The sequence below is a fragment of the Crassostrea angulata genome, chromosome 5 (assembly GCF_025612915.1).
Source record: "Crassostrea angulata isolate pt1a10 chromosome 5, ASM2561291v2, whole genome shotgun sequence".
NCBI classification, from domain to species: domain Eukaryota; kingdom Metazoa; phylum Mollusca; class Bivalvia; order Ostreida; family Ostreidae; genus Magallana; species Magallana angulata.
In genome coordinates, this window is record NC_069115.1 from 24,895,977 (window position 1) to 24,913,788 (window position 17,812).

Consider the following 17,812-nt stretch of genomic DNA (forward strand, 5'->3'; position numbering starts at 1 on the left):
ATTGGTTTACAAAAGAAGGGGCTCAATGCATGTTTAACATAAGATTTGAAAGAAAAAATGAAAAATCTTTTATGTGGGATCTATTCTACTACATTGTCTAGGTATTTTGTGTGTGTGTGTGTGTATATATATATATATATATATATATATATATTTATATATATATATATATATATATATATATATATATATATATATATATATATATATATATATATATATATATATATATATATATATGTCTCCATAACGCTGATTTTTAATAGAGTCATTACTATCATTATACATTTATTTTTAAGGTGAGCGCTGCATGTGACCCGGCCATGGACCTCTTGTTTGATTTTTACACATTTTTACACAAGTTGTTTATCTAACAGAGATAAGAAAACGTATCATTTATTGACAAGTTAACAACGAAAATATTCAAGTTGCAATTTGAAATTTGATTTGCATATTATTGTACAGTAGGATTAAAGATTAATGGGAAATGGTCACAATTTTGGTCAAATTTTTATGGTTTACAATGCTTTACATCATCAGAGTGAGGGTTATGCTATCTACAACATCAACACGATTGTATTGTGGGATTTAAAAGCTTACTTTTGGGGACGACGACCTTCTATACTATAGATAAAATATGGCAATGCACGGTAAGATTTAGGGACGCATGTGTATATGAATAACTTGAAGGAATCTGCAATTAATGGAAATAGTACACGTTATATTCGTATAGCGCTGCTACCAATTAAGTACTAATTAACACACGTATTGGGTATAGTGAAGAAACGTTAACCCGTAATATGCACCTTGTGTTTTCATATGGGACTTTGAAGAGAGGCCAGCCCAACCATCATCACATGGCGGCCGGGATAGAGTCGTGAGACTGCGAGTTAGTGGGGTTCGGAGTAACGCTAACAAGATATCCTCTTATTGTGGATCAGCTCTTCAATATTCCGTTCCTGTTGGATGTAACAGATAATCTCAATGCTGTGGTAAGTAACACTGAAGAAGTAATCGGCGAAAACTCATTTTTTTACGCGACAGTTATCCTTACAAGTAAAGATGTAATTCAACCGAAAATTATTCTCCTAAAAAAAAAAAAAAAAAAAATATATATATATATATATATATATATATATATATATATATATATATATATATATATATATATATATAAAGAAAAATGGACTTGGAAAATTCAAAACCTATTAATAATATTTTACAGAGGCACCCCGTATTCTATACCAGGCGGGAAATCCCCGTCTGTATCATCGGAAACACAGAACAACTAGCTTGGTGTTACTTGATGCATAATTTCAGGAAAGATTTTCTGCAGTTACCGGCTGTCCGGAAATATGATTCCAAAGACTACCAAGCATTCCTAGCGGGTTCCCAGAGGCCTCCAACGGAAGAGGAAATGCAGAAGTTTATATCTTATGTAAAATGAACTGATTAACTTTGGAAAGATCGACAATCAAATCGTTTTTATTGTAAACAAATATATAGATACGAATATAAACTTCATGGTAAAAAGCAAAACAATTTCATCACATTTGGGGAAAAAACCAACTGCATGATCATGGGTAATGAAATCATTTAAAGATGAGGATTATTATTGTAGAATCCAAATTAAAAACATACATCATGTATTTTTTTTTTTAATTCTAAAATGATTGATTTTCAGCTCACTGTCAAAAGCCTTCAAAGTAGTGTACCTATGCACCATCAAAATAATAAAAATCAAACAATGAGAGCCAAATTGAACCTGTAGATCTAAGACTAATTAATCAATCTAAAGTATTATTTTGTCCTTTGAAGCTGTACATTCAAGAGTAAATTTCGTTACAAACTGTAGTAACTCCATACAAATAAACTAAATGTTGTGTAGTAAAAATTGTATAAAATCTAAGATATTGTTGTACTCAGATTTTCAGTTGTATATATGCATTGCTTGTCAAAAATATCGATTCAGATTCTTCTTTGTGTGTGATATATTTTTAACTTCTCCTTATCATGCGACGAATTCGATTGAGCAGCCAACAGCCCCCCTGAAACAACGAGTAATGACATGTAAACATACCGAAGAAAATCGGAATACTATTTCAACTACTAACTTTATTTTCCCCGCAATTTACTGGTATCCAAATAAAGTGGGCAAGTAAATATATATTATATCTTGCGTCGTGCATGCATGCACACCTTTTAAAATAGTTGACTTTAAAGGTGCACAGTACCTACATAGTATTGTACACATATATGTACATGGGAGTGAAAATAAAAACGTTTACCTATTTACATTGTGTTTATAATTTGATATAAACAGCTATAGCAGAGATATAACGATTGGCGATGACATAAAAACTTAGCTGCTCAAACATATACAACCATTTTAAAAAGACCTTGGACTTTTGGTAGGGCGTAGCTATCTATTTCTTGCGTCAAAAACAAGTTTAAAATGACGCAGTTTCAAGCGAAATATGCACCGATTGCGTAAGTCTTCGCTCTAAAGCCAGACAAATCCTGTTGATTTCAAAGAGCAATGGCTGAGTGCCAGCAATGAAATAGACAGGCCTACGCCACAATGCTGTTTGACACAACTACTCAAAGTCCAAGCTCTTGTTAAAATGGTTCTAAGACTGGTACCAGCCATCAAATGGGAGAAGAACCTACGTGTGGTGTTAACTGACCTGAATTCTGTTTGTTCTGAAAAAGCGCAAAATTCGTCTCCACCATCTCCGTTCTTCCTATTTGATAAAGATAAACAAAGACATGACGAGTGATCTGTGGATTTTATGCTGAGTTTGGTATCTTATCCCTTCCGGGTAAAAAGAGGAAACCAATGTAAAAGAGGAAACCAATGTTGGAATTTTTGCTAAATTTTTGCTATACAGTTTATATCCTTTTAAGCAACATTTTGTAAAGATATGCAAAAATCTACTAACGTTTGCTCATTTTGTTAGAAATCGAAGACGGATTCAGAGAAAAATGTCAAATTTATATATTAAAAGTTATAAATGATCGAGTTTTTATGTTGGTTCAAAGGGGATATGAAGGTAGCAATTATACTAGAGGCGAATAGTTGGGCCTATGTATTTTTTCTGCAAAGATCAATAATTTACAAATAGCTCATATGTGCATCGAAAAAACCTTTACAATTTACTGTTTAGAAAAAAGCATAAACCAGAATTGCACAAGAGTTTAGGATGGGTGCTGGGGAGTGGATACATATGACTATGCTGATAGTATGGATTTCCTTTGATATTCCCTTCCGTTTTACATATTATTCCATGGTACATAATGACTACCAATGCCAGCCAGGAACGGGGTTCAGATTTGATTTCATCCAGGACGCTCCACGCTAGAGGACGCCACAATCTCTCTCAGAGGACGCGGCCCTCTAGTCAGAGATTGTATTCACTTTTTACGATGATACCCACACAAAATCAATTACTATCTTGAAGATACCAGTAAGTTTGTTTTAAATGCCTATAATGATTTTCCAGAAGACATCATAATTCATATCTAATGAAATTATACACAAAATTCAAATCACACTGAAAACTTTGATTGCATATGTGAATACAAACCCTTTCTTGATCGGCTTTAAGTAACCTATGGAGACAAAACACATTTTTCAAAGTCATGAAGTGTAAATAAATGCCGTTCAATCAAATGGTCAAAATTTGTTTGTAAACAAAAATGTACCTCTTTATTAAAAACTACATCAGTTCAAATTGAGGTGTTCTTGAAATAGCAAAAGGTGTTCTTGAAATAATTACAATCAAGGTAATTTTGATTTGGTTATGGATATTTTTTACAATGCATCATTACTCTATCTTAACTCAGACCTTTGCTGTCTCTCTTCAGCGTTGTAAAACAGCAAGTCTTCGACGAGAGCACACACAGCAACAGGCACCGTCTAAAAACAATAGGAGGAATCAAACAACAAAACAAGGTGGACCAACACACATAATGTAAACTACGTTGGATTCACGGGAACAAAATTTAGTGGATTATGAATTGCGATTGTGAATAATTTTTGCAGGTTTATGGATACGTAATTTCCTGAATTCAATTTTATGAATTATGAAATAAGATATAAGGAAATGTTAAGAATTTAAATCATCATTTTATAATGTATATACCAATTCCATGAGGAATCTTTCGGCGTACAGATTTTCCAACTTCGCTCGAATCTCCTTGTCGAAATGCCGCGTCACCAACCGGATATTACGACACAACAATGAACATTCACAGTGTGGACTAAAACATAAAGAATACACAACATTCTTTATTTGGGGTATAACTATTAGTAATCCATTCATTATTTTCTTCCACATTTGTTTTCCAAAAAATCCAAAAGTGTTCATGCAACTTTAATTAATTGCAATAAGGATTAGATCAGATCAGTTGACACGAGTGAAACTACATGGCATTTACCATATATTGAGATATATCAAATGTCAAATGAGGCTCTTACATTTAAAATGTTTTCAATTCCAAGAAAACGGGCATACTGTAATGTATAGTTGAGTGAAAAATATGCCATTGAGCTTCGATCCGATTTCAAGATATCAGACTCAAATTTTCTATTTTAGGATATCGATTGCAATCAATTAATTGTAAAATATTGCATTTATACACACACGAAAACTAGAATGTTTCACACATTGCAGAAATTTTAAGTATATATACAGAACCCGTGCAAATATGTATGCAAAAATAACGAGTGGTTTATAATTAATTTATAAGTACTCTATGATATGGACTAAACATTCCTCAGAATATAACATCCTGTAAGTATATACTTATACCTTGGAATCGTTTGACTTATGATATTTCTCTTCGTATTTTCTATTTGTGACCTATTCAACCACTGTTAAAAGAAAAAAAAATGACTTAGAAAAAGTGAAAGCTTCAACAAGCATTAATCAGTATAGTCAGACTTTTTATATACATATATACACATGTCAAATGAAATATTGCACGTACTTCCATCATACCATTATGTTGTTCTTCAGGATATTCAGAAAACAACGGAAAGCTGTCCTGCAGGAACTCCACTAAAGTAACGGCCATGGCATTGGCCTCTTCTACAGCGATTCTACATAAAAATAGTGTGTAGGTAACACTAGGAAGCTATGCTCTGTTCGTGCTATTTTCTTGAACAATTTTGTTTCACCGAAAAATGAAGTACAGAAACAATGTCGTCATTTTTTATTGTTTGGTTTAACTAAAAAAAATCTAAAATAAAAAATAATGAATGATTAACGCAAGTTTAATTTGCTATACACGTGAAACAAAAACAAAAAAAAAACCAACCCCGAATGCTAGTATGCTCTTTCTGATATATAGATATGTATGTGATCTCGTCTAACTCAAACTGAATTTTTCGATAAACCACAAGTGCTGGCGGATCGGACATCTCTATTAAATTGATAATAAGTAACTATATTTTGAAAACAAGATTATTTTGGATAGAACTGACAAATAAACAAAGTCATTTTTAAAAACAACCATAACTTTTTTATGTTGATTTCATGTACATTTTGGGTATTTGAAATGGTTGATCAAATATCATGCACCTACCTATAGTTCAACTCAGAGCGTTGTCTGTTGACATACGTATAAATATCGTCGAGAATATTTTGCAGCAACTACAAAAAAAAAACAACAACAAAAAATCGCAATACGCCTCATCAAGTTACAAAAACAAAATAAATCACAATAAATAAAACCAATTAAAAGCAACACACCCTTAGAAATAACGACTGAAACAACTCCAAATGCTAACAGCAACAACCTCAGCTTACAGAGAAAAAAAAACTGTAAGGGCCGAAGAGCGATAGGTCTGTGTATAATAGAGGTATCATAACGACAATTTCTATAGAATCTCCGTTATGATAGTAGCAACAGAAGCAATAAAAAGAATGACATCTTACTGCTATAACATATACATGTAGCAAAAATTGCAGAAACGCAAGCACTGACTTCTTACTTCCGTAACATATACAGAACCATTTTAACAGGGCTTTGGACTTTCAGTAGGACGTAACTATCTATTTGTTGCGTCAAAACAAGTAACCTTAACTGTCATGTAACTTTAGAAAGTAATTGCTGTCATAATAATAGCTTAAAATTTACTTTGATATGGTACAACAACCCTATTGAAAATAAGGACAAAAATATATTAATATCCGATCAAATTCTTACGGTTTCTGCCTCTGTGACGTCTGTGTTAACGTTTTGACCGTCTGCATCATGACCTACACTTGAAGATGCACCAAAGCTCGCCGCCTCCTTGTTATAGTTTACAACAAACGTTTGTGTTCTTTGTTCATAAAAGGCATCTTCTGAGTTTTTGCCGTCAGTTGATTTTTTGTTCTTTTGTTCGTTGTCTTTCTTTCCTTTCCAAAACCACGATCTTTTCTGTAGTTACAACATACTATTTATCAAAACAGATCTTGGAGGAAAAAATGTCAAACTAACTTTAAGACAATATATAAAATATCTTGATGTAATATATCTTTTAAAAGAATTTATTTAAAAATATTGCATTTTTAAGTGCAAAAAGGTCATGGAAAAAATATTCGGCTTTTTATAATTGTTTTGTATTTTTAAGCATGTTTTGTATACAGAAATTCTACCACTGGTCTGAGGTGTATGGTATTCCTACTAGTTCTGGCTAGTGGGTTAACCCTTTAGCTCGATCAGTACAGTGGTTAAAACCCCAGCAGAGACAAAAAAGTGTCTCTGTTACAAGTCTATATACCTTTTTTGAGGCGTTCATTTCAAGACAGTCATTTCCTTTCAGAGATCCATTCTGCTTTGCGGGCGTCTATATATATATAAATTACACGTAAACAAAAATTAGAACCTAAAATACATGTAATAAAAGTGAATGCTTGGCAATTCCAAGTTTTAAACATTTACGAGCTCACCTGTGATGCCATTGTTATGACAAATGTTATGTTTCTAAGTACTATAAGAAATTCCGCCAAAATATATCATATACGTCACGTGACATAATTGAGAGAGAGAGAGAGAGACTGGCATGCTTGAAAGTAACAACACGGCTGGATCCGCCTTTGGATTAAATCGAAAATAGAGTTATCTTTCTTTATTTATGTTTAACGCAAAAATGTCACGACGATTACCTAAAAATGTGATGTCATTAGAAAGAGTAAGTATTGGCCACTTAAGACAATATAATTTGAAACACACTATATAAACACTTTCCTGGAAACTACAAAAGGCGGATGATTGAGAGTTTGTTGTTAGCTGATGACAAGTTTGATTCTTCAGTTCGAATTTCCTCGTGTGAAAAAATGGTGTTACCTTTGTGTGCCTATATTTCGACAGTCTTAAATAATCTAGGTTCCTTTTTACAATCAAAATGAGCTATTATTTTGATATATGAGACATTTATCATGAATATCAATTATAGCTTGCTGTTTTAACATAAGCCGATTAACTTTTTGCATTTCGTTACTTCCATTCACATAGTCCTGCCTATAAAAAAAATTATTCATCAACAAAATAACGGATACCGACATATCTAGGTCCTAAATTCGACAATTTAATTATATTGCCTTGTCATTACTTGTTTTTCATGAAGGAATCTTCAGTTGGCAGATGATACATCATAGGGTTCGTCATAGCGTTTTCATTTTTTTAAACTCGCAGTAAAGGTGGGTCAACAAAATATATTCTTTTTTGTGAGGAAAACTTCAAAAATTAATTCCTTATTTGTTTGAAGTACATTTTAATAAATACTTGGCCAGTTGATTGTTAGTCTACCATAGTATCATGCACATAAAGAATGTTTATGTTCCTGCGAGAACGAACGAGATGTAAACAAAAAACAAACACCGTCGAAATTCGGACCCTGTTGATCTTCAACCATAGTTAAACTTTGCCGTTACATACCGTCATACTTTATATAACTGTTTTTCTACAGTTTATGCTGCGAACAGAAGTTTTGAAGCTATACAAACAGATGCTAAGACTTGTCAGAAAAATCCCCGACCAGAGTCAGAGACAGCAGCTACAGAACTTTATTCGCCAAGACTTCGAACTGAACAAGAACTTGGAAGATGAGGTGAATTTGTTATTTTACATACAAACAAGCACATCATTCAGAATCATATGGCTAGTTGGTGCAATTTCTCAATAAAAATCAGAGTAAAACATCATAATAATAATTAAACAAAATGAAGAAGACTTCAAAAGAAAAAATATTCCTGTAGAATTATCTTTTGATAACAATTTCATATAGTGACACCTACATTGTATCAGTATTTTTACAGCAGGCGATACGGATGAATGTAATGAGGGGAAAGAATTCCATGAAAGAACTTGAGAGAACAGTACATATTGCCCAGTGACTGAATCTGGTATGAAATTTATATCAGTCATTAATTAAATAAATTAAGGACACCTGGTAATCATAGATATATATGTTACATCCACTGTTTGGATATTTTACTGATAATTTACTTTAACTTACTTTAACCCAAAAAATGCTCTAGGTTGCATTGTTTAGCTTTTATTAATTATAAACTGATATCTATATATATATATATACTAAAAATATTATTTTTTACATTGTACATTCATGTTTTTGTGTTGATTTTGCATGGAATATTTCTTGACCAATTTAAACTAAAGCTACATTTAGAGCACAAACTCCACGGACTTGTACAGACTGACCTCAGAATTCAAAACAAGAAATCAAATTGACGCAAGCGTCAAATGGGCCGCAAAAATATAATTGTTGTATGAATCATTGGTTGTTAACATAAAAACACACCACAAAGAAGAAAATAAGAGTTGGTTGTACTAATCTTTATGGTAAATTTTGATATACTTTCAGCAACTTGTTTTGAAGTTTAACATTTTACTATTATCATAAAGAATCGATTTCGTTACTGTAAGCATTTCTAATGGAAATTGTATGATCATTGCCATAGTATGAAGTAATGGAGGACACATTGATTTGTACATTACTCTAATACAAAGTTCAACTCATCATTTTTCTCTTAGAGATTATGTATTTCAAACCATTTTGGTTTTTTCGTTGTTGCATTGTATTGAATGAAAACTTAATGCATTAGTTTAATATATGATTTTAAGGGACCTCATAATAAAATAAAAATGGATTAGTTCAAATTTTCCAGTCAATTCAAATTTTGATTTCTGTCATATTCTTGCGTAAATAATTGATATAATATTAAATGTCATTTCATGATATTTTCTACAACATTTTACATTGAAATATAATAAATACACACGCAAAGTAATTTTCTTTGACACGGCACATAGAAATTCAAAAATATTATTTATATAAAATTTAATGACATTCAGGTCTTTAGTATTTCAGGTCTTTAGTATGTCCCACATACCGATCCTGATGCATTGTTTTGAAAAGAATGAAGAACTCCGAAATTTTCCGAATAGATTATAGTCTCGATAAAAACGCGCCAAATACGACAATCTACTAAGTATGACCTACTTTTCATTTACGAGTTAAACAAAAAATACGTGATAGGCATAAAACATATTTCTACATGCAAATTTACTTTTAATTTATAAAAATAAGCATAGTATTAATTCTATTTAAAAAGAACTATCCCGCAGAAACGCAGTAACAATATTTAAATAAATGTGTATCAAATAACGGACCGCCTTCCGGCGGCCCGTAATAATTATAAGTTCCATGCTTACCATGATTACCATGATAACCCTTACAAACATTGAAAACTGGCTAATCTTTTTTTCTTTGTCTTAATAATAATGTAATACGGATCCGTATCAGCCCTAGGGCTGATAACATGTATCAGCCCCGGATTAGATACGAGTTTTGTGATGTCATCTGTATCACATGTGCAAACAACTGTATTTATTACCAAGTATGTTATAAATGTAAATATGAATACCCGGTACATGTAGTAAAATACTTTTATTGGTGCTTCTTATGGGTTTTGAAGGTAGCTAACAATGCAGAAAACATTTACAGAACCTGCAAACACAGGTTATGTATTCTTTCTGCAATGCTAGCTACTTTCAAAACCCGTATATTTACATCTACCGAGTATGATTCTCTCTATTTCTTACGGAAACTTAATATAGTTAATTCCTAGCTCTATAGAAACAGCCAGACTGAAATTTACACGCCCCATTTATCGATTGGTCAAAATTTACAGCAGCTGAAACTGACAGGAAACTGACAGGATTGTAATAGACACGCCCTGTTTATCGACTGGTAGAAACCTACAGCGACCTAAGAAAAATCACGGACTGCACGAAATAACCATAATGATGTCAGACTCAAAGTCCCACAGGAGACGATTTGGCTGTATTTCTTTAAGCTAACTTACATATGTACATTAACTGTAATCTAGTGAAAATTACTTACTTTTTATAATCAATTTATTAATTAGTAAAAGAAAGATGTAAATATAAACAATAAAATGCTTTCTTTGGTGTTTCATGCGGGTTATGAAGGTAGCGATCATTGCAGAAACAATTCACAACCACCTTACGCGAGTTATGTATTTTTTTTTGCAATGTCGACACCTTCATATCCCGCATGAATCACCAAAGAAAGCATTTTATTGTTTAAATGAAGCACTTTAGAAAGTATTTTATTGGATATAATATATGATATATCAAAATGCAAAACAAAATGTCAAATTGATTTATTTTGATATTGATTCAGAGTGACTGCACATGATATATTAATAACAAAATTTAAACGAAATCAGAAATAGCACTACCTTAATTTCAAAGAACCCCCCCCCCCCTCCAAAAAAAAAAGGAGGGAGAAAATCAACACACTGAAAAACCAAATAAGAAATTGACCTTTTCTAGACAATTTATAAAACGGGATACTGCATTTAACAAACAATTTTTTTTCAGGTCAGAAATCAAAAATGCCAATGGACGTCAATTTTAATACAAAAATGAAGTGTGGTGGTGAAGTACTGGTGTTATGTAATTGTCTCATCCCTGTTGGCCAACATCGAATACAAAATAGAAAAGTTTCCAGTCCGCTCCCACTGATGTACAAGTGACTTTGACGTTGATAGGTACACAGGATGTATACAAAGTTAACATTGCAGTCTCGTGTCAGAATTGAATAGTTGTTTTGTGAACAATGAATTCTCATTAAAAGAAAAAGGTGAAAACAACGCATATTTGTCCTCACTGGTATTGATTTAAGGAATAAGTAATCATTGTTTGAATTTTACGAGGTGATCGTTACAGTAATGATCGCGAGATCAAATCTATCATAAAACCCGACACAGTCACTTCAGCAATTGTACGATAAAAATATTAAATTACTGAGATTTTTACGTTATTTTCATTTCGTATAATAATGCTAATCCTACTTGCGCCCCAACAGTACGCCATTTGCATATTGCACTATTCCTTACAATTTTGATTCGAAGCACCGTTTACCACAGTCAAAGACACTAGAAATTGTAAATATCGGTACATATAAATCACAACAAAATGAAAAATTATGCAATGAATTTTTGGATTATATACATACAAATTTAAAAACTTAATAATTTAGATAATATATGGTAATAAAAATGAATCAGAAAGAAATGATGTATCGGACAATGATTATTGTTCATATAATGAGTAATACTATTTGTAACATAAATATGAAATAAACTGGTGGTGAGAGATGATGTCACATTGACACATAAAACTGTTGTAATATGTTGACCAGTAATATTGTAATGAAAGAGGAGGAATGACCACAACTAGGCACGAACTCAGGACCCTTCAGTTTAAAAATCAACGGTCTACCGACAGAGCTAAAGGGTTAACCCACTAGCTAGTGCTGGTAGGAGCGTGGCAGTACTGAGCCTTGAGTAAATACCTAATACATGTACCAACACTATTACAATACATGCACGAAGCACCGTTTTTGAAACTGGCGGGGGGGGGGGGGGGAGCCTCATCCAACAAAAAATCTTGTGACAAGCAGACAAGTAAAAAAAAAGGACATTCCCAAAAAAGTCCTATTCATTTTCCATGATGTGTGCGTGTGTTTGTGTGTGTGTAAGGAAGGGGGGGGGGGGGGAGGGGAACTAGCGTAGTACACCTATAACTTCTAACTTCACTTCCCTGTTCATTTTCTTATTTTTTATTTTTACCAGGGGGGGACTCCTTGATAATTCACTTTTTTATATGTAAAAAGAAAAATATTTGCTGCGAGAAAAAGTGGGGGAAAGGGGGGGGGGGGAGGTCTCCCTGGCCCACTAATGCTACGTGCCTGCACTTGTTTCTGCCTTGAAATGTACCCATTTATTTTAATGATGATGATAATTCAAGGTACATGTAATAACTTACCCCAAATTGCATGCAGTACATTGCCCTTTGGAACGGTACATTTCAAGCAATTTTGCGTTTGGAAATTCGTTCCACAACATTAAAAGCTATGCATATACGGACCTAACAAAACAAGGACAGGATGAGTTTTTTTTTAAACCGGATTTAAATCGATACTTTATACGCAAAGATAAAACAAACCCGGAATCACATATCACATCCGGTAACCTAATGTCTGAAGAGAAAACAACTGGTATTTACATGTAGATTGATTATAATGATTATTAGTTTTTAAACCATGAAACATTTTTCCCTTGATAAGGAGAGTCAAGAACAGAAGAACACCGGGCAGCCACATCGCTGAAATTAAAAAAAAACCTCTGGTGATTGTATCTCCTTCTTTTTTTTACAAAATTTAAAAATCGTCTAAAATATTGTTAAATTGACAGCAATGTTCATAAATTCAAAGAACTGACAATACATTAAAACAATAGAAATGTGGGAAGATCATTGAAACCTACTTTTGAGACATAATATCTTAAGTTTGAACTGTTTCAAGATGCATCAGCTGAGCAATCCCGACCTGCATATTTACATGTATCCTACGCCTCAACGTACCAAAAATACAATGTAGATAACTGGAAAATGAATATGATAGAATACTGAATATGCTAGATTACTTTGGCATACCTTTAACTTTATTCGACTTTCGCTGCACATCTGCAGTGGAAACCATAACGCCATGGCGTTAACGAAGCAAAAAAGATGACGTCGCATTACATTTGAACGTGAGTTAAATGCACGAGGCTATATTGGGGGCATTGACCGAATTTAGCTTTAATTTATTGGTTAACCCTTATTCGGACAATACAAGGGGTAGTTGTCGTACAAATATTGCTTTGGGTTGAGGGCAATATTGATTATATTAGCCCCCGTTTCATAATGTGGTCGAGGATTGACTAGCCTCATTCTAAAACCAAAACATCTTACCGTGGGCTCAAAAATTCTCTATATTGGTAGAGGTTTCCGCGATCCTTTAAACATGCACTCAAATTGGCTGCTGTATGGCCAGAAGTAAAGAAGATTAATGCACATTTACTGTATATCTGTTGAAACCCGTCCGTTCTAATACTAGAACCTCTGACCTTGAGGCAATACAAAGGACAAGAGCGTACAAGGCCTGACAAATCCCCCCCCCCCTCCGTAACCAGGATTTTGAAATGGCATAAGAACATATGAAAAAACCTTTACATTTGAAAGTGTACATTGTGTTTTGAACATATTTTATTGTATATATAATAAACAAAGGGTTCGAACACAAGTTCTTGCAACTTACTAGGTTCTCACCCTAATAAAAGTAATTTTCACTTGTCATAAAACATGGTATATACATATATACTGAAAAAAATGGTAAAGAACAAAATAGTATACATATATAAATCTGCGAGAATTGTTTATAAAGTTCTGCACAGCTGTGAAAATTCTTACATTAGATTTATAATCTAGGTTGTCATTACCCCATAGTAAAAAATATGCGAATCTATAATACTTTTTAAAAAATTTTGTATTTGGAATAGTTCATTAAATAAGGTATTCCTTGCATTAGAAAATAGTTTGCAAACAAATAAAAAATGATATACATCTTTCTTTCCACATATGCAATTTGGAGAATCAACAGTATTTCTTTTGTGTAAATCATAATTTAGTAAACAATTGTGTCTTAATTTTGTATGAATGATGTTAGCTACTCTTTTACCATGAAGAAAATATTTAGGAACTTTTGAATTTTGTGAACTTTTTGAATTGTATTATTAGAGATGCTTCTTTAAAACTGGCGGATGGATGTTAATTTTTTTTATATCCGAATTTAGTGAATTCCATTTGCCTATAGCATCTGGAAAAAAAGATTTTTTTTTATATGTATCACACTTAACTCTAGGGGGTATATAATTGTCTTCATAACGAGTACCGTAGCGAGAATTATATTTCCTTTATATGTTAGCAATATCACTAAGATATTGTGGTACATGATTGTAATGAATTTTGTACATAATCATTAGTTTAGCTATTTCCCTTCTTTTAGATAGAGATTCCCAACCCGTTTCAAAATACAATGATTCCCTTGAGGCCAAAATTGGCCATCTTGTACATTTGATGATCAAAATGTAAACTGTTTATGCCAAAAAATGACTAAATCTGTTGTCAAATATAAAAACCCGATAAATATGAAGTTTTACATTTAGTTTTGTATGCAAACTACATGTACGCACACTGGAACAGAACAGTGCTTTTTTTAATCACTGAGAACTGTGCAGTTACAGACTTAAATTCAACATTTAAAAGTGTGAAAAAATATAAAATCATTAGTGTCCACCATACAACAATTTGTTGAGAAAAAAATCTAAACTTGCTAATTTAAGTTGTAACTTGGTCTTAAAATATGGTACCCTACTCTTAAAATTGATCTAAGGAACAAATACATGTAGAGTATCAGTCGACAGGAGACATATTTCTCTGTTGAAAAATATGTGTATATTAAAGACATCATTTTTATTAATCCCATCCCAAAAAAATAATTAACTATATTCATACTAATAGGACTGAAAAGACACCAACTAGGGACTTATAAGGACATGCCTATCACATTCAACGAAGATTGTTATAAAAAGACATTTATTTTCGTTGTCCATGAAAATGAGACGTCAATGTGCCTTTTATAGACACGTGAGTTTAATGTATAGATGGAATTTTCTTGTTCGAAAAATAGATCTCCTATTTTGAGGCAAATTAACAACATTATTGTGGAAAATTCAACTTTTTTCCGAACAAATGGTTGTGAACATGACAACATTGAACATTTTGTTTTTTCGATTTTAAAATCTTCAAAATAAATCTGCAGCTGCGCAGATCTACAGCTGTTCTTAGTGATTAAAATTGCATTCTTCTCTACTTGTATGCGTAATTTGCATACATACAACATGTTCAACCTCATATTAATTGTTTTTAATCATTTGACAACAGTTTTGGTCAGTTTTGGACAGAAGCAACCTAATTCAAGAAATGTTTTTATTTTAATCCCTTAAGGTACAAGATGACCGCACACTTCCTTAAGATTAACAGTAATTAACTAAGTTTATTTCATAAAATGATACAAATATACTATGCACATATTATAAATCTAGTTGTAGCTTTTCTTTACCACATACATGTATTTAAAAGAAAAGATGGACAAATATTAGATAAACATGTAATAATAATTGGCTGATGGTATTCAAAATCTAAGGGCTTTTGAATGAGACCTTGAAAGTTTGGGCGTCCATTGATGTATTTGAATTTAATTTTAAAAACTCAGTAAATCATCATCATATTCATATCGGCATTGTTGACGAAACCGGAGTGTCCAGCGAAACATGTTGTGGTGCTGCCTTTCAAGGATGTCCGTTTGGATGCAGGTATGATTTTACAGAACATCCTATTCTATTTAGTTATATAAGGACTGAACAGAATGTTTTCATTACCTCAAAAATAAGCTCAAAACTGAAGGTAAGTAAACAATTGTTTATGATTTGATGAATCAAAGTTTTAATTATCGTAACATATTCAAACAAACCAATACTGATAATTTTCGGAGAAAAAATGAGACTGGTGTAATAATAGAATATTTTTTTTGTCTTCATATGAAAAGGTTTTATTAAAGGAAGTGAACATGAAAAAAATAATTGTTGCTTAATAAATTATAAAAGCCTTTTGAAACTTAAAAATGAGGTCTGTTACCTATTTGTTTATTTCTATCAAGAGATTTTATCAATTTAACACTCTCAGTGAAAGGTTTATGGAGGTAATCCATTATTCCCCAGCATGCATCTGTTCTCTGACGTAGATAAGCCACATTGCTGCTGGTGACTGGGTCAATGTTGGAACTAGGCTATTCTCTTTTGAAAAGTGGACAGGCATAGCCTACATCCACTTCTCTTCGCAAGCCCTCATATTTTGATTCTGGAAAACGTGTAAATGTCAGAACCAAAGACGGTTTACGCTTCGACCCATGTTTCGACTCCAGTTTCCCTGAAGTTTCGTAACAGACCTACTATTTTTACATTTTATACATTATTGCATCCATATATCACAAAAAATCATCACTAACCCGCTGTCAAATCATTTTTGCAACTTCTACATCCCGGGTTTAAATTTTGTGTATCACATTGTTTATCTAGGTCAGCGCAGATTAAATGTTTGTGTTTCGGATAAAATTGGAATCCTATCAAAGACAATAATGTCGAAAACGTTACTTGATCAACTAATCTTACAATGTTCAAACCAATACTGAGTCACAAAATTACAAAGTTGTATTTCTTCCCTTTTTAAGCATCTCTTATTGTGACAAATTTTGCTCTACAACTGTTTTTAAACATTAAAACGAATTTTGATTAATATAGCATACAAGAAAGATTGAAATAAAGAGTTTTATTGTTTTATGTGACATTTTTTCCGACTCTACATTTTCTATCTTTTCAACCTCCTATAGCGAGCGATCACATACTTTGAAACCCGGAATGCAGAAGTTGAGAAAATGATTTGACAGCGGGTTATTGTTGATTTGTATGTGATATATGGATGCATTATTGTTTCAAATGTAGAAATAATAGGTTTGTTACGAAAATTTAGGGAAACTGGAATCGAAACATCGGTCGAAGCGTAACCGTCTTTGGTTCTGACATTTACACGTTTTCCAGAATCAAAATATGAGGGCTTGCGAAGAGAAGTGGATGTAGGCTATGCCTGTCCACTTCTCAAAAGAGAATAGAACTAGGCCAGTGTTTATGTACAGAGTTGATAAAAGTTGAGGAGAAAAATTATGCCTTGATGTGAAGAAAAATTTTGGGTACTGTCATGAGAAGACAAGGATTTAGTACATTTCTATAAATGAACCTCAGATAACTATTTATGATTTGTACAAAAAATGAATATAGATAAATTAATTTGTGAAATATAAGACCATCACATTCCAGATGTTTGTACGGAGATGCATGTGGCAGTCAGTGTTTACATAAATAAAATGCTGTTTTTAGATTTCAATTTAAATTAATATAAAATTGTTATTCCATTTTCCATGTGGGGTTTCTTACCGTTACTTTTTATTTAAATGCCCTGGAAATTTTTCTGATTTTTTTTTTAAAATAAGATCTTGATGATATGTACGCCGGTTCTGTTTATGCTGTCAAAAGAATAACAGGACTAAGACACTTTTTAAAAGTCAGGATGCTGTGCAATGCACCTTGTGTGCTCATTTATGTAGCACACACAATGTTCAAACTCATAAACAAGAAATTCCCGAGTGCAAGAAAAAATAGGTCACAATAACACTGATCCACGGACATTCCATTCTAGTTACATGTCACATTAACTGCTGGTGGGAATCATTATGAGATCCAAAATCTTCCTCCATAAACACTGTTTAAAATGA

General features: G+C 32.6%; 3 protein-coding genes and 1 pseudogene across 3 annotated transcripts in view; 3 read left to right on the top strand and 1 right to left on the bottom strand.

The window, feature by feature from the left end:
• The window catches only part of LOC128183828 (uncharacterized), a 43,014-nt gene that overhangs the window by 7,419 nt on the left and 17,783 nt on the right, over positions 1 to 17,812 (top strand). The gene's annotated exons all lie outside the window — the stretch shown is intronic.
• LOC128183832 (putative gamma-glutamylcyclotransferase CG2811) lies at positions 431 to 1,456 on the top strand (annotated as a pseudogene).
• Positions 1,432 to 6,953, bottom strand: LOC128185250 (uncharacterized). Its single transcript, XM_052854893.1, has 11 exons — positions 6,942 to 6,953; positions 6,773 to 6,838; positions 6,214 to 6,429; positions 5,590 to 5,657; positions 4,993 to 5,104; positions 4,815 to 4,876; positions 4,146 to 4,263; positions 3,849 to 3,919; positions 3,588 to 3,612; positions 2,688 to 2,744; positions 1,432 to 2,048 (listed from the first exon to the last, which is right to left on the bottom strand). Exons 1-11 carry the CDS (start codon positions 6,951 to 6,953, stop codon positions 1,998 to 2,000), a joined length of 858 nt encoding a protein of 285 aa, XP_052710853.1. The 3' UTR covers positions 1,432 to 1,997.
• Positions 7,126 to 11,192, top strand: LOC128183831 (LYR motif-containing protein 2-like). Its single transcript, XM_052852994.1, has 4 exons — positions 7,126 to 7,183; positions 7,961 to 8,101; positions 8,310 to 8,396; positions 10,921 to 11,192. The coding sequence occupies exons 1-3, from the start codon at positions 7,127 to 7,129 to the stop codon at positions 8,385 to 8,387; spliced, it is 276 nt and encodes a 91-aa protein (XP_052708954.1). The 5' UTR covers position 7,126; the 3' UTR covers positions 8,388 to 8,396; positions 10,921 to 11,192.

Excerpts from the sequence above, each read along its gene's own strand:
- LOC128185250 (XM_052854893.1), bottom strand. Across the intron at positions 4,877-4,992 it reads AACATAATGGTATGATGGAA|TGGTTGAATAGGTCACAAAT; the intron begins GTACGTGCAATA and ends TTCTTTTAACAG. Across the intron at positions 3,920-4,145 it reads AAAGATTCCTCATGGAATTG|ACGGTGCCTGTTGCTGTGTG; the intron begins GTATATACATTA and ends TATTGTTTTTAG.
- LOC128183831 (XM_052852994.1), top strand. The coding sequence starts at position 7,127 with ATGTTTAACGCAAAAATGTCACGACGATTACCTAAAAATGTGATGTCA. Across the intron at positions 7,184-7,960 it reads ATGTGATGTCATTAGAAAGA|TTTATGCTGCGAACAGAAGT; the intron begins GTAAGTATTGGC and ends GTTTTTCTACAG. Across the intron at positions 8,102-8,309 it reads ACAAGAACTTGGAAGATGAG|CAGGCGATACGGATGAATGT; the intron begins GTGAATTTGTTA and ends GTATTTTTACAG.